The sequence below is a fragment of the Hyperolius riggenbachi genome, chromosome 2, assembly GCF_040937935.1.
Source record: "Hyperolius riggenbachi isolate aHypRig1 chromosome 2, aHypRig1.pri, whole genome shotgun sequence".
NCBI classification, from domain to species: Eukaryota; Metazoa; Chordata; class Amphibia; order Anura; family Hyperoliidae; genus Hyperolius; species Hyperolius riggenbachi.
The window spans coordinates 120,166,904-120,189,891 of record NC_090647.1 but is presented as its reverse complement, the minus strand read 5'-3'; the positions used below and the strand labels follow the sequence as shown (position 1 = coordinate 120,189,891).

At 46.7% G+C, this 22,988-nt stretch overlaps 1 protein-coding gene across 2 annotated transcripts in view; it reads left to right on the top strand.

Moving 5' to 3' along the window:
- Positions 1-22,988, top strand: part of PPP1R1A (protein phosphatase 1 regulatory inhibitor subunit 1A) — a 263,501-nt gene that overhangs the window by 234,518 nt on the left and 5,995 nt on the right. For both annotated transcript variants that reach the window (XM_068265113.1, XM_068265114.1), the window contains exons 5-6: positions 11,437-11,673; positions 15,354-15,473. In XM_068265113.1, coding sequence (XP_068121214.1) covers positions 11,437-11,673; positions 15,354-15,442 — 326 coding nt within the window. In that variant the 3' untranslated portion in view covers positions 15,443-15,473. The remainder of the gene's footprint in view (positions 1-11,436; positions 11,674-15,353; positions 15,474-22,988) is intronic.

Here is a 22,988-nt window from a genome sequence, read left to right as displayed (position 1 = left end):
AACTATACTAAATTATCTTTTTTTTTATGTCGTATTTCTTCTTTAGGTCAGTAATAGATGAGATTTCTAGCTGCACCAAGTCCCTGCTGTGAGTCTCCAGATCACAGACTTGTCATAGGGATACAGAGCAGCTAACACACTCTCCAATACTGGTAAACATTTGTAGCTGTCACACTATTTTGTCACTATTACTAGCGACAGAGGCTCAGTAGCTGCAGCATGTCACTAGACTAGATGTATGTCTCGGTTACAAAGCCTCTCCTATGCCATTCCCTATGTGCTACTGGTGTATTTGCTACAATAATGATAATATAGCAAATCGAAAATGATAAATATGACATAGATGACTGTGTGTGTACATCCTGTTGAGGTAAATAAAGCGCTTGGTTTACGTCTGATAATATGTGTCAGATACATGGATGTAACCATTTTATTGGTTTTTTAAAATAAGCTCATAATCTTTTGCTGTGACGTATTATATCTGTAGTTTTACACTGCCGCCCACTCAGTAACAAGTGTCTGATGTATGGAAGAGCTGAACATACATCGCCACCCACATAAATTCATCACATCGACGCACATACAGCCCTGCTCACATCACACAAGCACGCCAAACGTTCACACCAGGCATCTCCCAGCTGCAATTGGAGTAATGAGCCATTTCACGTCTAATGTATGGCGCAGTGATTGTTTAGACAAAGATGTCTTTTGTATTACCATCCCTCTCTGGGGCAAACCCAGGATTTTCAAGGGGATTCCTGACAGGTCTCCCTCAGCCACGCACAATGCAAATGCAGTATAATAATATGGTAGGACATCATGTTGGGTACACATAATGCAATTTCCCGTCCGACTGACAGGATCTGACAATTATTTCCTAATTGTCCGATCTGCTCCCGATCGACAACGGGATCGATCAGGAGCAGTTTGGATACAGATAATAATGACAGCCGACATTGCTAATAAAGGGGAAAGTGAAGCATTCACACAACAGGGCACAGGGCTGTGCTCATACCTGGCTCTGTGCTCACTTCCCCAGAGCTGCTCCATGCTCTGTACACACGCTGCTGCTCCATGCTCTGTACACACGCTGCTGCTCCATGCTCTGTACACACGCTGCTGCTCCATGCTCTGTACACACGCTGCTGTTCCATGCTCTGTACACACGCTGCTGCTCCATGCTCTGTACACACGCTGCTGCTCCATGCTCTGTACACACACTGCTGCTCCATGCTCTGTACACACGCTGCTGCTCCATGCTCTGTACATACGCTGCTGCTCCATGCTCTGTACACACGCCGCTGCTCCATGCTCTGTACACACGCTGCTGCTACATCCAAAGTCAACTGTAGCAGGGAAAGAAAGGGGGCAGTGCTGCAGATATTCTGGTGTCTTAACTTGCGCCTGTCCCTAGACACTGCACCAGCCCTGGTCTGTGGGGGGATTCTGGGCAGCTGTAATTCCCCCCCCCCCCACACACACACACACGTTTGCCTATGCCTCTTATGTGATGCTTGGCTGCAGCCAATATACCAGATAATGTCACTTTATGTCCATGATCCCAGTTTATGTCTTTAACCACTTTCCCCCCCGCCCGTACGGATTTCTCCGTCCCTTTTTCCATCCTTTAACCCCCAGGGACGGAGAAATCCGTACTTTGCGCACTCCCGCCGCTGTCCGCGCTCCCGCTCGTAAACACGCCGCCCGCCGCTAGTAAACACACCGCCGCCCGCTCGCCCCGGAGATCAACGAACGGGAAAATCCATTCCCGTTCGTTGATCTAAGCCCCGCAATGATCCGCTGCTCTCCGATAGGCAGCGCGATCATTGTGATCTTACCCAGCCTCCAAGTACTTCCTCCAAGCTTCTGGAAGGACGCTTGGAGGTCGCATTAAAACAAAAAGTTACTGTGGCCATCTTGTGGCCAAATAGTAAACTACACCCTACACATTTTTCACATACAAATAAATTACTTTTACACAAAAATTAACTCATTACCTCCCACACTCCCAATTTTTTTTTTTTTTTTTTGTAATTAAAAAAAAATAAAAAAATGTACAATAAAAAAAATACATAAATAGTTACCTTAGGGACTGAACGTTTTTAAATATTTATGTCAGGAGGGTACAACACTGTTACTTTATAAACTATGGGCTTGTAATTAGGGATGGACGCAAAACTGAAAAAAAATGCACCTTTATTTCCAAATAAAATATTGGCGCCAAACATTGTGATAGGGACAATTTTATAACAGTTTTAAAACCGGGACAAAAGGGCAAATACATTTCATGAGTTTTAATTACAGTAGCATGCATTAATAAAAAACTATAATGGCCGAAAACTGAAAAATAATTAATTTTTTCCCAGATTTTTCCTATTTTCCCATTAAAACACATTTAGAATAAAATAATTCTTGGCATAATGTCCCACCTAAAGGAAGCCTAATTAGTGGTGGAAAAAACAAGATATAGATCGTTTAATTGTGATAAGTAATGATAAAGTTATAGACGAATGAATGGAAGGAGTGCTGAAAGGTGAAAATTGCTCTGGTGGTCAGGGGGTAAACCCCCTCAGTGGTGAAGTGGTTAAAGAAGGTGCCAAATAAATACTGCCTTTTTGCTGATATTATGGCCCTTATTCAATCCACTTTTTTCCTAGGAGATAATTTTTCATCTTCAGTATTTAAAACACTGTAACTTTTCATCACTGTGCAATCGAAAAAGCACCAAAAAGTAGGTGAAAAAGTACTATCAAAATTATTCTGAGTATTTTTTTTTTTGCTTTCTGGTGGCTTAAAAGGCACCCGAGCAGGGGCGTAACTAGAAATCACTGGGCCCCCCTGCGAATATTTGGATGGGGCCCCCCCCCATAGGTGCCAAATAATCGTAATGGGGCAGCGTTTCACTGTAAATTAATTGTAAAGTGGGCAGCATTTTACCAGACAATCGTAATGTGGGCCAGAAAATCGTAATGTGGGCAGAGTTCACCAGAAAATCGTAATGTGGGCCAGAAAATCATAATGTGTGCAGAGTTCACCAGAAAATCGTAATGTGGGCAGCAGTTACCAGAAAATTGTAACGTGGGCACCAGTCACCAGAAAATTGTAACGTGGACAGCATTCACCAGACAATCGTAATGTGGGCACTGCGTTCACCAGAATATCGTAATGTGGGCCAGAAAATCGTAATGTGGACAGAGTTCACCAGAAAATCGTAACGTGGACAGCATTCACCAGACAATCGTAACGTGGGTAGTGTTCACCAGAAAATCGTAATGTGGGCCAGAAAATTGTAATGTGGGCAGCAGTCACCAGAAAATCGCAATGTGGGCAGTCAGTAACCAGAATATCGTAATGTGGGCAGCAGACACCAGAAAATCGTAATGTGGGCAGCAGACACCAGAAAATCGCAATGTGGGCAGCAGACACCAGAAAATCGCAATGTGGGCAGCAGTCACCAGAAAATCCTAATGTGGGCAGCAGTCACCAGAAAATCGTAATGTGGGCAGCAGACACCAGAAAATCGTAATGTGGGTAGCAGACACCAGAAAATCGTAATGTGGGAAGCAGTCACCAGAAAATCCTAATGTGGGCAGCAGACACCAGAAAATCCTAATGTGGGCAGCAGACACCAGAAAATCCTAATGTGGGCAGCAGTCACCAAAATATCGTAATGTGTGCAGCAGACACCAGAAAAAAAATGCCCCTGTAAAAAAACAATTCACTTACCTGTCAGGAGTCTGTCCTGGCCTCTGGTGCGCACATCTCCCGCGCTGACAGGCACTGTGCAGGGCTACGGCAAGATGGCTGCCGAAGCCCTGTACTGGAGACACAAATAGTCTCCAGTGCAGGGCTTCTTCGGCAGCCATCTTGCCGTAGCCCTGCTCTGCCTGCCGGAGACTATGCAGGCTGCTGGAGCGGGGCTGCGGGGAATGAACTGGCGCAGCGTCTATGAGACGCTGCGGCCAGTTGAGGACCTTGCTGGGGGGTCCAGAGCAGCGCTCCCCCCGCGCACAGTGAGCAGGCCCCAGAGCAGCCCCGGGCCCCCCTGCGGCTGAGGGGGTCGCATCCCCGGTAGGTACAACGGTGCACTCGAGGTGTGAGGCCTATGGAAGCTGCCATATTTATTTTGTTTTAAACAATACCAGTTGCCTGGCAGTGCTGCTGCTGATCTTTCTGGTCAGTAGTGTCTGAATCACTCACCTGAAACAAGCATATATCTACAGTAGCTAGTCAAAATTGTCATAGACACCTGCATGCTTGTTCAGACTCTATGGCTTAAATTAAAGTCCAGTGTGTCCTTGTGACTCCCCAAGGATGCATGTTTTGCACGCAACCTCACCTGTGCACAGGTGGGGTAATCACTCTCAGCTAGGTGGATTCCATGTAGCTGAGACACTAATTATCCCACCTGTACATAGGTGAGGTTGTCTGCAAAACATGCACTGTTAGGGAGTGACAAGGAGAGATTTGAGAGACACTGTATTAGAGGCACAGGATCAGCAGGACAGCCAGGCAATGTATATTATTTAGCAGGAAGCGAGCATGTTATCCTCGCAAGGGCAGGGCTGTCTCCCCCTTTTGAGGCTTGGAAATCATTATATTGTACATGTTATTCATCATGTTCCTTTTATCACTGTCATTACAACTTCTGTATTTTGTATAGTTTTTGCATTTTGTTACCAATTATGTATTTTAATCTATAACATTGTATTATTATTATGTACCCTATGGTCGTTTCTTACTTTGTAGCGCCACAGAATATGTTGGCGCTTTATACATCAATAATAATAATAATAATAATAATCATCCTCCATAACCCTCTCACCGCGGGTTCCCTTTAAAGGGAACCTGAAATGAAAGCTCTATGGAGGCTGCCATATTTATTTCCTTTTAACCGCTTGCCGACCGCATCACGCCAATGAGCGTGGCTGCGGTGGCAGCCCCAGGATCAGCTAACGGCGATTGGCGAAAAGTCCTGGGGCAGCAGTTTGCAGGAGATTGCGCGCAGGCTGCGCGCGCATCTCCCACTTGGTGGGTGGAGCCTGTTACACGGCTAAACCGCCGTGTATTTACATGTACAATGCTGCGATCAGCAACAGTGCTGTACTGGGGACAGTCCCCCTGGGGGACAAGAGAGCGATCGGCTCTCATAGGTAGAAGCCTATGACAGCTGATCGCCGTGATTGGCCGGCTGGGGGAAGGGAGGGGATTTTGAAGAAAAGAAAAAAAAATAGTAATAAATATTACAAAGAAACACACATAAATATTTATTTAAAAAAAAATAAACACGGGGGGCGATCAGACCCCACCAACAGAGAGCTCTGTTGGTGGGGAGAAAAGGGGGGGGGATCACTTGTGTACAGAGTTGTACAGCCCTGCAGCTTGGCCTTAAAGCTACAGTGGTCAATTTTGCAGAAATTATCCTGGGGGGTTTAACACCATGGTCCTCAAGAGGTTAAACAATGCCAGTTGCCTGGCAGCCCTGCTGATCTCTTTGGCTACAGCTATGTTTTAATCTCTCACCTGAAACAAGCATGTAGCTAATATTTTGTTAAGATTAGTTCACACTCCAAATGCAAATGGGGATTGCGATTTGTGAGTTGTGATTCAATGACTTCGCCATCGCCCCCAAAGCACTGCATGCAGCATGTTTGCAAATCGCAACCACTGCAGTGAGAATGATCCCATAAGGAACTATTAGCAACAGTGCTTTGCTGATCACCGGCGATCTGTCAGATTTGTCATAGATATCTAATCTGCATGCTTGTTCAGGGTCTATGGCTTAAAGGGGAACTGAAGTAAGAGTTATATGGAGGCTGCCATATTTATTTCCTTTTAATCAATACCAGTTGCCTGGCAGCCCTGCTGGTCCATTTCTCTGCAGTAGTATCTGAATAACACCAGAAACAAGCATGCAGCTAGTCTCGTGACATCAGATCTGACTTTAAAGTCTGAAACACCTGATCTGCTGCATGCTTGTTCAGGGGCTATGGCTAATAGTATTAGAGGCAGAGTATCAGCAGGACTGCAGGTAACTGGTATTGCTTAAAAAGAAATAAACATGGCAGCCTCCATATACCTCTCTCCTCAGTTCCCCTTTAAAGTAATAGAGGCAGAGAGTCAGCAGGACAGCCAGGCAATGTGCATTATTTAAAAGGAAATAAACATGTCAGCCTCCATATGCATCTCACCTGGGCTTCACTTTAAGCTTTAATGACTTGGGTCCTCTTCCAGCTGCTAGAAGTCTATCTGGTCCAGCGCTGCAGTTATGCTGCCCTTCAGGGTGCCGCTGTCCCCTCCATAAGATTGCCGACCCTGGTTGCATTTCAGTATGGGCACAGCGAGCGCCTCTTGCGGTTGTGCTCCAGTAGAGCTATGGGGACAGGGAGGAGTGACAACAGAAAAGCTTCTGGTGGACAGGATAAGGAATGAAACAATGCATTTAGGGGTTGCTTAAAGTGTACCTGTAATAAAAAACTGCCCCTGGGGGAGAACGTACTTTGGGAGGGGGAAGCCTCTGGAAACCTAATGACACTTCCCCGTCCTCCTGTGCATCCCTGATCCAGCGCTGGCACCCCCAAAAAATGCGCGCAGCGGCTGCAGCATGCAGCAATATGTACCTTTGCGCTGCAGCGCAGGCGCAGTACCAGCTTCCCCTCAGTCTCCAGCATAAATAGGTTTACTTTAAATGTTCACCAACCACCATCACAAATTTTAACTTGACCTCAGAGGACACCTGTACATACTGTGGATTCGTATGAGATCCATATAGCATGTGTACACAGGTTTGCATTGTGGTTCTGTACAATTAACAAGCTGACACATCATTGCATTCCAGTGGATCTGGAGGTGTGGCTAGCTTCTAAGGGCAACAATTTGCATATATTCAGCAGTGATGCACTGGGAGACATCTCGGAGCTCACTCCAATCTGAATTATCACAAATACTTTCTGTTTTAAGAAAGCAAAGTTTTGTTTTCCATAGCATTTTAAGGGCCGCTTTTTGAACCATTGTAGCCCCTTACACACTCCTAGGAGTTCTGCTGCACCATGAGCTTGCTGGTTAGTCTGTACCGAAGGTTTAGTCAAAGATGCTAGTTTTAAATAAATTACAACAATAAGTCAACTTAGTATGAATTACAGAGTAAATCAGTTGTTACATAGCTCACTGATTTATTACAATGTAACATTACTTACATGTAATTACAAGTAATTACTTATTTTGTTGACTTTTCCTTGACTTTTGTGTACTGTATGTAAATTTTGTTTGACATCGTGTAACATGTTCCTTTTCTAATGATAAATCTCAAAGGAGGGGTATTAAAATAGTCAAAAGTAATTTGTCATTTTGTCAGTGGGAAGGCTTGTAATTAACAAACCTTCACAATTAATTACATCTCTATTGATAAACATTTCTGACATGCCTCTTATCTGCCAGCAGTGAAATATCTTATTGTACTCCTTATTCAGATGACACCTTTCATTAACTGGGTTTATTTTTGGTTTCACAAAGCAAGAACTAACTGCATTCATAGGACATGCAGCATTTTGTGAGCATTTGCGCTCTAATGTATTGTAATGGAGCACGGAAATCGCTTCAAAAATCGCTTACTAAGCTCTACCAAAAAACGCTAGCGATAGCAGTTTGCGATTTATGGTGGGTCCCTGCCTGTAGAATCACAATAAGGAAGCTTTAAAGAGAACCCGAGGTGGGATTTTATTATGCTAGTGGGGCACAGAGGCTGGTTGTGCACACTAACACCAGCCTCTGTTGCCCCATGGTGTGCCTCCAAGACCCCCCTGCATGCCACTATACCCCCCGCAGTGCTGGCGACACGCAGCGTGTCGCCAGCACAATGTTTACCTAAGCGCTGTCTGTCAACGCCGCTCCCCCGTCTCCTCCGTATCGGCGCTACCCAATCAGTGGGAGGGAAGGGACACAGGCGGGTAGCGCCGAAACGGAGGAGGCGGGGGAGCGGCGCTGACAGACAGCGCTTAGGTAAACATAGTGCTGGCGACACGCTGCGTGTCGCCAGCACTGCGAGGGGTATAGCAGCGCGCAGGGGGGTCTTGGAGGCACACCATGGGGCAACAGAGGCTGGTGTTAGTGTGCACAACCAGCCTCTGTGCCCCACTAGCATAATAAAATCCCACCTCGGGTTCTCTTTAAGGACTTATTCACGCTGCAGGTGTTTTTGTTATTTTTTTAAGCGCAGGCGATTTTGAAAAATCGGCCTTAAAGTGCTTACACAATGATTCTGTATGAGATCGCTCACATATGAGCGGCTCGTTTGCCTTCCGCTTTGTAAAGCGGCGTTTGAGCCATTTTTAAAGTGATTTTGCCTCAATGGAAGGTATGAAAAAATGCAAAGTGCTCACAAAACCGCTTTGTGGAGCGTTTGCGTTTTTAAGAACAAATACACTGTATTTATTCTTTTCTGGATCAAAGAGTTCCGTTCCTGACTTGCGTCAGGGAGTGAATTACCAAAGTGCTCGGGGAAAAAAACTTCAGGAAACCGCTAACCACAAAAACAAATCGCCCACCCAAGCGCCGGGAATTGGAAAAAAAAGCCTAAAAAAGCCCACCGCGGATGGACACGTGAGTGGAATGCAATGTGAACAAGGCCTAAAGCTGGTTTCTGCAGAGTATAAGGGCAGGAACACACTAGGCAGAATCGCATATGTGTTTTCCACTATGTGCTATGGGGAAAACTCATGTGATTCTGCCTAGTGTGTTCCTTCCCTAAAAAAGTGAAAGAGTAATGCTGGCATTTGGTGCTCAGATTCTACCAGTGTTCCATCTATATGCTGTTTGGATATTTTCTCTTGATCGCTGTCTACACAGAGTTCACGTTTTTGCCACATTTGCATGCGTTTTCCCTGCTTCTGGGCTTCCTTCTGCAATGATGGTAGGCTTGGCGTACATGAAAAGGGCCGCCCACATTTCCGGGTGTCCTTTTTACATGTACGCCAAAAGTAAAATATCGGTAAATTACAGATATTCTACTGTTATAGCTGTTATACTGTAAATGATGATAGTAAAATATTGGTAATAAATACCAATATTTTACTACATCTATAAGTACGGTTTTACACTTAAAGAATGCATTGCTGTGTGATGCGGTAGGGGCAGGGCATCGCAGTGCATTCTTTAAGTGGGGAACCCTGTTGGCATCCCTGTCGTATTTCTATTGTTAAGCGCATGGGTGCTTCAACGGCACTGCCAACTTTAAAACGGTATGCACCGCCCATTGACTTACATTACATCCACCGTGGAAGTCCAGTGGTAACACACTGTTGCCTATGCGTCGGCCGAGCTGCGGATAGGGCACTTCCGGCGCAACGCAAGGGACTTCAGTATGGACTCATTCACACTACAAGAACTTTTATTAGCGCTTTGTGATTTTAAAAGCTTTTGCTAATGTTATCCTATTGGAGTGATGTGATTTTGTAAAAATATCCCATAAGATTGCATTAGCAAGAGCTTTTCTCTGGCATATAAAAAGCTCTTGTAGGGCCAGTGCACACCAAAAAGCGCTAGCGTAAAAGCAAACTGCCTTAGTATAGGTAGCTAGTATAGTTTCCCCAGTATAGGTAGCTAGTATAGTTGCCCCAGTATGGGTAGCTAGTATAGTTGTCCCCAATATATGTAGTTAGTATAGTTGCCCGCAGTGTAGGTAGTATAGTTGCCCCCACTATAGGTAGTATAGATGCCCCCCACTAGTATAGTCGCCCCAGTATATAGGTAGTATAGTTGCTACAGTATAAGTAGCTAGTATAGTTGCCCCCACTATAGGTAGTATAGTTGCCCCCAGTATATAGGTAGTATAGTTGCCCTCAGTATATAGGTTAGCCAGGTAGGTGGCCAGTCTGCACCCCCCTCCACTCCCTCTCTCCCGGTGGCCGCCATTTGTCTTACCTTTTTGAGCCAGCGGCTGCTTCCTATGCTAGTCCCTGGCCCCATCGCATCTGTCATAGAAGTGTCAAAGCAGCGGGACCCGGCTGCTGTGTGCAAAGGAAGGATGCAGCACAGCAGCTCCCCTGGTAATGGCGATATACAGGAAGTTCCATATTTACATATGTACATATTTACCGTACATTGCAGCCACGCCTCTCCAATCTAAGGATGTAGCCACAACAACTTTGGAGAGCAATCTACAAATCAGGAGGGGGCCGCTGCCCCAGACCGCCAATCATGCTCCCTGCTGCCTTCTTAGTTGGAGCTGAAGATCCCGGGGGCGGGACCACGGCTCTGTCATTGGGGCTAATCACTGCGCTTCCTGAATGGCAGGGAAATTGAATTTTAATTTAAATAGGGTTAACCACTTGAGGACCGCAGTGTTAAACCCACCTATAGACCTGGCCATTTTTTTGCTAAATTGGCCAATGCAGCTTTAAGGCCTAGCTGCAGGGCCGCACAACTCTGCACACAAGTGATTTCCCCCTTTTCTCCCCAGTGTCTAATTTTTTTATACAAATATTTATTTTATTATTTTACTAATAAATTTCCTTATTTTTATTTTTTCCAATAGGCTTCAGCCTATGACAGCCGATCACCCCTGAGCATCTGGAGGGGACAGCCGTGTCACACGGCTGTCCCCAGTAAAGTGCTGCCAAAAATTGCAGCTCTGTACGGAGTGAAAAGACGGCGGTGTCGCCGTCTAACAGTCTCCTGGCGGCAATCTCCGCTGGGAGACTGACGGTGGGGTGGAGCTCTGCCTACTAAGTGGAGATGCGTGCACATTAGCGCGCACAATCTCCTGCAAAACAGGCCCGCCAATTAGCGTTAGGCGGTCCTGGGGCTGCCGCTGCGACCACGCCTGTTGGCATGACCCACTCTGCAAGTAGTTAAATGTTACATAGATTTATTATATGAAACCTTAAAGTAATTAACTAAGCCAGTAAAAGTGATAAAATAAATATAAATTGGTTAACTAGTGCTGTGGAATCTTAAATCTGTAGAACTTCCCACAGTCAAGTGTAGAATGTGATGCTTGTTACATCTCATGCTCATATCAGTCCTCAGTCAGTCCTAATAATGGATGCAGCTCATTTGATTGTGTGCATAACAGACTTCATTACAACTATGTGATTGTTTTGTGTATCAGGTGTGATAGGGTCTAATGTTAAGCAGCTAGCAGCTGATAAGCAGATTTGCAGTCACATAAAATAACATGGCTGTTTCTATGCAACATTTGGGGTTATTTACAGAACATACGGAATTATTTGCCATGGTTAACTGTAAAGGTCTTCCTAGGTCTTCATAGGTAAACATGCTTAAATATACTTGACTATACTGACATCTAGTGGTGATTTGAGTAACTAATGGCTGGGTTCATGTATAGCATGTCACATACAGTACATATACTGCCTGAGGTCATACATGAAGTTTCTCTGTTATTGTATTCTCTTTCTGACTTGTTCTTCTTCTTTTCAGAACTGCAGCTATTAGCAGAGCATCACTTGTGTAAACAGGGATCTGAAGATGAAAGTGCCCCACAAAGCCACAACAGCGTGGATAGCAGGCCTAGCTTGGGGTGTTGTTGCCATGGTAACACGGCTCCAGTTCACGCATCTCAGCAGACGAGCTCATGTAGCTGTTTTATGCAGGATGGACAACAGGAGAATAACTCACTGGGGAGGGAAGGGAGCCGTCATCTAGTCTCCTCAGAAGGTACGGAAAGCAGTCTCATCTCCTCTCTGCATAGTTTCGATGGCAACGGACTTAAATGCCATCGAATGTCACATACGTAATTACTAAATTATTGCGATTGCTAAACAACAATATATTTTTATTGCAGACTTAACTGTAACATTATAAGCTGTAGAAAAAGCACATTGCAATGGCACAAGAGAATGTAATGGTTTCAGATCAATGACTCATTAAGTAATAAAGACAGTAACAGGACAGCTTGTATCTTTACAAAACAATTCATCCATTAGAATTCCTATTGTTCAGTTCCTTATAGGACCACTATTGCAAAAAAAAAAATAGGCAGTTGACATCTGACAGAACCGACAAGTTTTGGGCAAGTCCATCTCCTTATGGGGGATTCTCAGGGTTTTCTATGTTTTCAACAGCATTTCCTGAACAGCAGTTTAAAGAGACTCTGAAGTGAACAAAAATTGCTATTTTTACTTGCTAGTTCACTTCAGAAGTCTCATTAGGTGTAAATCGCTGTATGCCCTCCGCAAAACGAGCACTGTAGACCCCCCAAATCCCGGGGCAAACATCCACGACCAATTTGGTTGTGGATTTTGCTGCCCTGAGAGGCAGAGCTTTCTGCTGTAGCTCTGCCTCTCCAGCCATCAATCGCCGCGCGGATCTCCGCCTCTCCCCGCCCCTCTCTGTGAAGGAAGAGTGAGAGGGGCGGGGAGAGGCGGCGATCCGCGGTGATTGACATCAGAGCTTTCAACTGCAGCTCTGTCTCTTTCAGGAAGCGCCGGCCGAATTGCCCCCCCCCCCCCTAGAAACTCTTCCATTGCCGTGCATGTGTTTCAGGACACCCGCGGTGCGATGCGGCTATGTAGCCGCATCGCACCGCTCCTAGTGGAAACGGGCCCTTATGGTGGCCGTACATGGTACAATAAAAACGTTCAATAATCCTGTTTATTCGATCTAAATGATCGAATCGTATGAAAGTTGAAAATATATTTTTTCGAGCAAGAAATTTGAACGATTATACCGTTTTTTTTTTAGAAAAATCAGATCGGACATGCTGGAAAAATCTGTATATTTGATCTAGCCCGTGGCGGACAAATCCAGCGATGGGCCCCTGTGCAGAATAAATGAAGTTTGCCCCATGTGAGTGGGAGCTGTCATAACAGATCATGGTTGGATCCAAACAATGCCAATAAGACAAATGTACATGAACCTAGGTCTATTTCTATAGGCATTGTATTAATGTAGCACACATTTTAAACTTGTATATGACTGGGGCACAAGTTATTAACACAGTTTCTCTTGAGTTTCAGAGAGAAATGCACGGAGAAAAGCCTAGAGGATAATCAGGCCCTAACTGGTCCAATGACATGGGCCCTAGAGGACATGGGGCCCCTGTGTTGCTGCACAGCCTGCACGGGCCTATGTCCGCCTCTGGATCTAACTGAATAATCAAACTAAATTATCTAATTGAAAAAAAAATGAAAAATTGTACCATGTATGGGCACCTGTAGTCTCTCTTTAACTGCCAAAATAGTAAGATAGCAGCCAGACTCCCTACTCACTTGCACACTATTTTGTCAGTTGGACTTTGCAGCGGCTGTTCAGGAAATGCTGTTGAAAACAAAGAAAACCCTGATAATCGCCCCTGAGGAGATGGAGTGGCCCAAAACCTGTCGGTTCTGTCAGATTTTAACTGCCTACTTTTTTCGCGATAGTGGTCCTTCAAATTAATTTAACCCTTAGGCTAAGTTTCCACTGCTGCGATTCTGGTCCAATTCCCCGCTCACGAATTTGGATGTGATTTGGCAGCCTATTGAAGTCAACACGGAGCATCCGAATTCATGTGCGGGGAAAAACCTAACAACATGCAGCATAATCTCGCGTCAGTTGTCCGAATCCCATAGCCGTGCAGAGGGATTCAGCTGCGAGACACTTCACAGCTGTGTCGGCATCACATCTCGCAAGACGCAAGCCGAGCACAGTGGAAACGTAGCCTTAAGGTGGTCATACATCAGGCGACATAGCGGGTGATCGACCATCCGATTAAATTACTATAATTGGATAAAAATCAGTGCCACCAAGTTCATGTCCGATCAACTATGCAACCAATTTTGGGCTGACCTCGGGCCGAAATTGATTGCATGTATCGATTGGACATGCTGCAAGTTGTCGGGCCGGTGTGTTTGATCGGGTGTCGCGGTGGTAACAGCGTGCAGTATGTGATGAATGTGTCAGAACCCCTAGTGCTGTCCACCCTTGTGTAAAATGTACCCCCTCCCTTCACGGTGCCTGTGCATGACTACTTTACCTGTCGGTGTCCACCATTGACTCTGTCTCTGCACTCTTGCTCACATACACATGCCCCATGTGGTTGCCGGAGTAATGTGGGCATGTGTGTGCCGTCATACTCGCCCACCTTACGCCAGCAACTACATGGGGCCTGTGTATGTGAGCATAGAGCCAGTGGCGGACACCGGCAGGTAAAGTATTCATGTACGGGCACGATGCACATTTTTCACTATTGAGGACAGCGCTGGTGGTGACGAGGAGGCGCCACCATGCGAGATTCCCTTAAGATTTCATGCTGAAATTGATCTAGAATCGGCCTGCGGTATATGGGCAGCTGACAGAACCTGTGTTGAGTAAAGCATCATACACATGCTAGATTAATGTCGGCCAATAACAACCACTCTGCCAAGAATCTAGTGTGTGTACAATGACCCCTGAAGCAATCAGCCCGCCGGATCAACTTAACCAAGTGCTGGTCAAGAACATTGTTCTTCATACTCATCCCACCAGCCATGTCATGCAATGCTTGCCTGAAGAATAGTGATGGCCCTGCAATGTCACCTGAGAGATCGAGTCCTTATCTCTGTCCGGAACCATGCCTTACATGCAAAATAGTTTTTAGGCTATAGAGATCCCAGGGCAAGGGTCTATAAATTGCACGCACCCATACAAGGGACCCTGAGCAGTGACCTAAATTGAAAATCTGGACTTACCAGGGGCCTCCTCCAGCCCCCCCCCCCCCCCTCCCGTAGCCTGCAAGGTCTCCTGGCATCCTTCTGCTCCCTACCGTGGTCCTGCCGGCCGGCTCCGGTAATCTGGCAACTTGGGCTGAAGTCACATGCGCTTCATCAAGTCGGTCGCCGTAAGGGTCCTGCTCATGCGTGGTTCTCTAAAGACTGAATCGCACATGCGCAGGACGGTTATGGCGACCGGTGTGATGGCGCACACACGCGACCGCCTGCAGGACCACGGAAGGAGCAGAAGGATGTCGAGGGACTGGAGGAAGTGCCAGGTAAGTCAAGATTTTCAAATTAGGCCACTACTCATGGTCCCTTTAATCCCTCCGAGTGCTTTCAGTAGTTTTTTTTTGTTAAAAATTACTAAACTTTATCAACCGCAGAGAAATCTGTAATATAGAAGTTAATGCTTTGGTATTTGGAGATTTACGAATTAGACATGTTGCTCTTGTTTCCCATTCCTGTAACTGTTGAACATGAGTACATGAGTAAAATCTTTTTAATAAGCTTCCATCTGTAACATGAAGATTAAAGTAGATTTTTCGGCAGTCATTGCTGATCACATTCACTTTTATGTTGTGTGTAATGCTTTGCAAACATTCCCCATCTTCGAGAGGTTTATAGGTGTCTGGGAATAATGGAACTGGTATTTTTTATTGTCAGGATTATCTGCAAGGCAAACAAACACAGACATCAAGGAGTCTAGAGAGAAAGAACACAGCAGCCACATAACTATTGTGGAAGACAAATAGGTCCCTGCAGAGGAACAAGATGAAAGATTAAGTAAGTATTTTCTCATCCGCTTATCATAAAACTCCTATGGTAACACTGGCCTTTCATGGAAAATGATGGTTTAGCAGTATTATTTTAATTGCCCTCTCAGCCTTGTAAAGACATTTTCCTGTGTGCTTTTCTAGAGTAAAGAGCTTATTTTAATGTAGCATTGGAAAATGTGGATATGATTAAATGACTTAGTTTTTGCAGTCTCTCTATACCAGGGGAGTTAAAGTGTACCAGAGCTGTGGAAGCTCAAAGAACTGATACTTACCCAAGGCTTCCTCCAGCCCCATAAGCATGTGTTCAGCCCTGGTAACAAGCTCAATCGCGTCAGTCGGTGGCTTCTGCGCTGGCGTGGGAGGTCTGCACATGCACAGAAGGCCACGACTGAGGGGACTGAGCTGTTACCGGTTCTGATCGCGGCTGAGAGGCAGACGAGTGAGGGACTCACACATGCTTATGGGGCTGAAGGAAGCCCTAGGTAAGTATTAATTCATTGATCTTCCACAGCTCTGGTTTCCTTTAAACTCCAATACAAATTGAGCTGAAATTGAACACTGGGACCAATTTGCGGGCCAACTGCAATGTCTAGTGGCCATCTCCCTCCCTTATATTGTTCCCTGGTGTCTAATGCCCCCCTTCATACCCTGTACAGTTCCCTGATGTCTAGTGACCCTCCCCTATACAGTTCCCTTGTGTCTAATGCCCCCCCCCCCATCCCCTATACAGTTCTCTGGCGTCTAACGTCTCCTCCTTTCCCTATACAGTTCCCTGGTGTCTAGTGGTACTCCCTCCATACCATATACAATTCCCTGGTGTCTAGTGCCCCCCCCCTCCCTCTGCAATACAGTTCTCTGGTGTCTAGTTGCCCCCCTCCCTCCACTATACAGTTCCCTGGTGTCTAGTGGTCACTTTGCTACCCGTAACATGTATGCTCTACACTGTCTGAAGTCTCACAAAATCTCAGATGCGTAGCTTGATTTCTTATGTAATGCAATCCTGATCTTCAGTGCCCAGCTCTGCATGGAAAATTTATGTTTCCAGGTGCTTTGTCATGTGGGATTCCATCTTCCCTCCACCTCCCTGCATAGGAACAGAACACATCCCATCAACTCTCTGCCCTGATTTGCTGCTCGAGGCATAGTGTCCTGCGGGACTCGTGTGTACTTACTCGTGTGTACCTGAGGCGGTATAAAAAAATATGAGATACTTGCTTAAGAGTAAGGAAGCCCATGGATCTTCTGGCTTCTGGCTCCCATAGTTGCCATGCGCGGTCCCCTGTAACATATCCGACATTAGTTTGTCTGACATGTTTGCATGGCCACACTCCCCAACGTGTATTTTATCCCACCTCGGGTACTCTTTAAGCTTTGTCTTACCCCAGGCTCACTCAGCTGTAATGGGCTTTCCTAATAGTCATGAGCCACACCCTGCTGTGGAATATGCATGCTCCCGCTGACTTCACACAGGTGTAAGGGGGCACAGATGTAAAGCCCAGCCAAACCTCAAATGAATCAAGGCAAATTCTAACAGTTAGGTAGGTAGTTTTTCCAGTGAAGCTTAGCGGATTTCACATATTTATCTGATCTACTCAGGTCCTCTGCAGTGGTTCAGCTCTTGTGTCCATCCTCTTGATTTCAAATCACTAGCTCTCCTCTTAAAATCCTTTGGGATACTCAGGAAACGCAGAAGGGGGAGGAGAGGGAGTGGATCCAAAAATAAACACCAGGGAAGCCACACCAGGCAAAGTATAACAAGTTTGACAGTGAAGCCTAAAAAACATAGTTGTCCCCAGAAAAGCTCAATCACAGCCAAACTGTAACGATTGTGGAACTTTCTCCGTGATCAGCGCACAACGCGTGCGCTGACACGGCGGAAATCCTCCACAAGCGTATATTTGCAGGCACCCAGCAAAAGGTGCTACGCACCCGTAGAGGGAAAATTCCTGTCGGCAGATGGCGCTGGGGAGTGCAGAGGAACCAATCCTCTGTACCTCCACAAATGCCAGACAGGAATTATACGAAGCGCAGAACGCAATCGCAAGAGAGGCGATTGCGAATGAGATGAGCAAAGGGACAGGTTGTATGTGTGTGCACCAACCTAGTCGCCACCCCGCGACAGTGCACACACAACAGCAGATATGAAACAGGAACGCGATCGTGAGAGGTGCGATCGCCAGACGTGACACAAGGCAGATCAGAACAGAATACGAGGATAGCAAAGGCACAGCAAATCATACAATGAGGAGATGCGGAAAATAACAAACGCTAGCTAACCGCGAACACCGCACTCATTCGCAACAGTGCACGCAGTTATGCGCTGTCTCCACGTGATAAGCACAATAGAGACAAGCACGCCTAACTAACCATCGACAGACAAACATGAAACAGAGGATGCGAACGCTTGCTTAACGGTTACCTCACCGAGCCTCCAGCAAGCGGTCGTAGCAGACAAGACAGACACACTAAAACCGGGACAAGCGAGAGATAGGATGCACAGCACTAGCGAAAGTGGCTAGCGCGATCCAGGAAGACAGAACAGAAGGATCCACAACACTAGCGCGAAGCGAGTGCGATCCAGGTACAGAGTAGCAGAACAGAAGGATCCACAGCACTAGCGAAAAGTGGCTAGCGCGATCCCAGGAGACAGAACAGAAGGATCCACAGCGCTAGCGAAAAGTGGCTAACGCGATCCCAGGAGACAGAACAGAAGGATCCACAGCGCTAGCGAAAAGTGGCTAGCGCGATCCCAGGAGACAGAACAGAAGGATCCACAGCGCTAGCGAAAAGTGGCTAGCGCGATCCCAGGAGACAGAACAGAAGAGATAGCTGGTAGCAACCGCTGCACCAGCTATACTCCAAGAACAGAGATCAGAACCATTTCCTGTCGACCACCGCTGGGACAGGACAACAGCAACAGAACAAACAAACAGATAAACAATCCTAACTGCACTTAGGGAATCTGCCTAGCACAGTTTCCAGGAATTACTCTAAGCTGATCTTTAAACAAAGAGCATGGCTGACACTCTCCAGAGTGTTTCACAGGAAGACTCCTTATGACCAGCGAAGCATTGTGGGAAAGACATAGTACTTATAGTACACGCCTCCAATTAATGTGGCCAGGCAATTTGCATGACAACGTATGCAAATTCCTCTGCAAGCACAAACTGCAAAACTGACAGAAGCTCTTCTTTCCAGAGTCCTGCAGCATGCAAACCTACACAATGGTCAAAAAGCTGCCTGCCTGCACAGGCAGCTGAGCAAATCATCACACACACTCTGCAATGCCAGGTCGATAAATAATAAGACTGCAACTATACATGACCTAATAGAGCTCTCTGATTTGACCTTTTTGCCAGAGACCTGGCTTGGGAAACATGCAGGCCCAACTCTTGAAGCAACCGTGCCGAACAATTATTCAGTCCTGCACTGTGAGAGACAAGTCTGCAAGGATGGGGGGGTTGCCATATGCTTCAGATCCTCTTTGAACATAAGGCCCCTGCCCATAGGCCCCACTGAAACCTTTGAATGTCTTGCAGCCCAACTGTCAGCAGAAGTAAACATCAACATATTGCTCATATACCGCCCCCCAAAAAATGGTCCAGCCTTTCTTAAAGAAATCTCTGAACTCTTATCCTGCCTAACAGTGGAACACCCCAGATGGATCATCCTGGGAGACTTCAATGCATGGGTGGATGATCACGCCTCACGCCTAGGAAGTGAACTACTTCTAATAATGAATGAACTGGGTTTCTCTCAAGCTGTCTACCTCCCCACCCACAAGAAAGGGCACACCCTGGATCTTATATTTCATTGTGGACTTTTGATATCACACATGGATATAAACCCAGTGGTATGGTCAGACCACCACACCATCCACTTCTCTCTGACAGCACCAGCGATAAAACACAGAGGGAAAGAACTCATAAAATACCGTTCTCTGAAAGATGTCTCACCCCAGCACGTTCAGAATATCCTCAACTTCGACGCATTAACTAGTGTTGGGCGAACAGTGTTCGCCACTGTTCGGGTTCTGCAGAACATCACCCTGTTCGGGTGATGTTCGAGTTCGGCCGAACACCTGACGGTGCTCGGCCAAACCGTTCGGCCACATGGCTGAACTAAGAGCGCATGGCCGAACGTTCCCCGAACGTTCGGCTAGCGCTGTGATTGGCCGAACGGGTCACGTGGTTCGGGCCCGAACGCGCTCTGATTGGCCGAACGGTCACGTGGTTCGGGTAAATAAATACCCGAACCACGTCATATCTCCGCCATTTGTCTGTGGGTTTAGCTTTGGGTAGGCAGGCAGGGTAGTTCGCTCTCCAGCCACGCTAGCCAGGGTCCCCCCCAGTCATTGTGTGTCGCTGCTGGGAACAGTAGTACACCGCTCGCTCAGCCACACTATATATAGCATTGTTTACTGCAACTGTGTACCTCGCTCAGCCACGCTATATATATAGCATTGTGTTTTCTGACACTTTGTGTACACGGCTTAGCCTGACTAATATAGCATTGTGTGTACTGCCACTGTGCACCTCGCTCAGCCACGCTATATATAGCATTGTGTGTACTGCCACTGTGCACCTCGCTCAGCCACGCTATATATAGCATTGTGTGTACTGCCACTGTGCACCTCGCTCAGCCACGCTATATATATAGCATTGTGTTTTCTGACACTCTGTGTACACGGCTTAGCCTGACTAATATAGCATTGTGTGTACTGCCACTGTGCACCTCGCTCAGCCACGCTATATATAGCATTGTGTTTTCTGACACTCTGTGTACACGGCTTAGCCTGACTAATATAGCATTGTGTGTACTGCCACTGTGCACCTCGCTCAGCCACGCTATATATAGCATTGTGTTTTCTGACACTCTGTGTACACGGCTTAGCCTGACTAATATAGCATTGTGTGTACTGCCACTGTGCACCTCGCTCAGCCACGCTATATATAGCATTGTGTTTTCTGACACTCTGTGTACACGGCTTAGCCTGACTAATATAGCATTGTGTGTACTGCCACTGTGCACCTCGCTCAGCCACGCTATATATAGCATTGTGTTTTCTGACACTCTGTGTACACGGCTTAGCCTGACTAATATAGCATTGTGTGTACTGCCACTGTGCACCTCGCTCAGCCACGCTATATATAGCATTGTGTTTACTGCCACTCTGTGTACACGGCTCAGCCAGACCATATAGCATTGTGTGTACTGCCACTCTGTGTACACCGCTCAGCCAGACTATATAGCATTGTGTGTACTGCCACTCTGTGTACACGGCTCAGCCAGACTATATAGCATTGTGTGTACTGCCACTCTGTGTACACCGCTCAGCCAGACTATATAGCATTGCGTACTCTGCCAGTCAGTGTGTATATTGCTGGGATCAGTAATACTCCACTCACCGCCAACCACTATATGAGCTCACCATGAGTTCCTCAGAGACCTCCGCTGTGAGCAGCACTCCCAACAACAGCAACAGCCAACGCCCCACGCAAGCTATAACATCCACTACAGCAGCCAGTGGTCAGCAGCAGCCCTCTCCGGAGGAGAATGTTGTGTCCATCGGTCCGTCGCCAGAACGATTAATGAGGGCTGCCATTGAGGAGATGATGGGGCCTGATGTGGAGGAGGAGGTCGGGCTCAGGCCAGCATCCCAAGTTAATGTTGAGGACGATGAGGGGTCTGTGTCTGGGGATGTTGGGGTGGCAGAGGTGGTGGGTGGGTCAGACTCAGGAGAAGAGTTGTATGATGAGGATGATGATCGGGACCATCTGTATGTGCCTCAGAGTCCGACCCCGGAAAACATGTTGTATCGTGTGTTTAGGTACTAAAATCTGCGTTCCCACTTCCCAGTACTGCCCGCAGTGCCCGGGTCCACGGATCCATATAATTTTTTGGGCAGCACTATCAAACTGTGGTACTATGAGTGAGTTGCCATGGTCCTTCTGTGCTGCCTGTCACACTCACCGTCTGTCTGCAGATGGATTGTTCAACACAGCTACGCCATCTGACATGTAGTCCTGGACCTTGACCATCTTCTCTAGGCGATTGGTGTTGGAGGACGTGGAACTGCCCGATTGCTGTTCTGTGGGCTGCTGCATGGGTGTCAGAAAATGTTCCCACTCCAAGGACACTGCCAATACCATTCCCTTTTGGGCACTAGCAGCAGCTTGTGTTCTTTGCTGCCCTCCTGGTCCTCCTGGGTTTGCTGAAGTCAGTCTGTCGGCGTACAACTGGCTAGAGAAGGAAGAGGATGTCAATCTCCTCTCTAAAGTCTCCATCCTCAAGGGCCTGCTGGAATTGTTCCATTTTTGACCTGTCTGACACTTTCTTCAATCAGTTTTTTAACATTGTGTTTGTATAAACTGGGTATAAACCCAGTAATTGGTGTTGTCCAGATTCCAGAATAATGAATAATAATGAATAGTGAATAATGCGCGGGCCGCTTTCAATGCAGTCTAGCATGAATTGAGCCATGTGTGCCAGAGAGTCCTGCCAGACTCCTCTATCTTCATGTTCTTGTAAGCGTTGTGATTGTTGTGATGCACCATATTCGTCACCAGCATCACTTTCTTCCTCTTCTGCTGTCCTTTCCCGCTAAATTGTGGAAGTCCAACGTGCACCGCTCTGTCCCTCGGCAGTGGGGGCATCCAATTCCTGCTCCAACTCCAGCTGTTCCTCGTCCTGTTCTTTGTCATAGCTGGGACCAGCGTTTCCTGAGGCAGGTTGCCTGATGTTGGCATCATCACGCTGATCGTTTTCATCTTCAGAATCCCCCACTTGCATCATGCCAGCGGTTTCCATCTTCAACATTGATTTCTTCAGTAAACACAGCAGTGGTATTGTAATGCTGACTGTAGAGTTGTCACTGCTCAGTCACGCAACGTGGATTGCTCAAAATTTTGGAGGACTTGGCAGAGATCCAACATGGTGGCCCAATCAGATCCACAGAAGCTTGGTAGCTACTAGCTGCTGGAATGCGCCTCGGCACTGCGCAAAAGCGTGCTAGCATGTGCAGCGTAGAATTCCAGCGCGTAGGCAGGGACATCACCCAGCGAGCGATGGTGCGCTGGATTGAAGCGCTCCTGCATCTCTTGGTGAGTCCTTCAGAAGCGGTACTGGACTTTTAACAATGTTTTTTTTTTTTCCTTCAACAGAAGATCTGCCACGTTGGAGTGAGGAGGACGCCGCCGACCCCGATACCAAGCTGAACCCCGGCGAACTCCAAGCAGAGGATCTTCAGGAACCCTCAAGGCTTTGAGCAAGCTGAGGAGGATCAGCAGTCCCGACGAGACCTCTCCTCATATGCGACTGAGTGCAGTGGAGCTCCCCAGAACAACCTCTCAGTTGTCACTTTGTCACTGGTCACTTTGTCACTTTGTCATTTTGTTACTTTGTCAGTTGTCACTTTGTCACTGGTCACTTTGTCACTTGTCACTTTGTCATTTTGTCACTTGTCACTTTGTCACTTGTCACTTGTCACTTTGTCACTTGTCACTTTGTCATTTTGTCACTT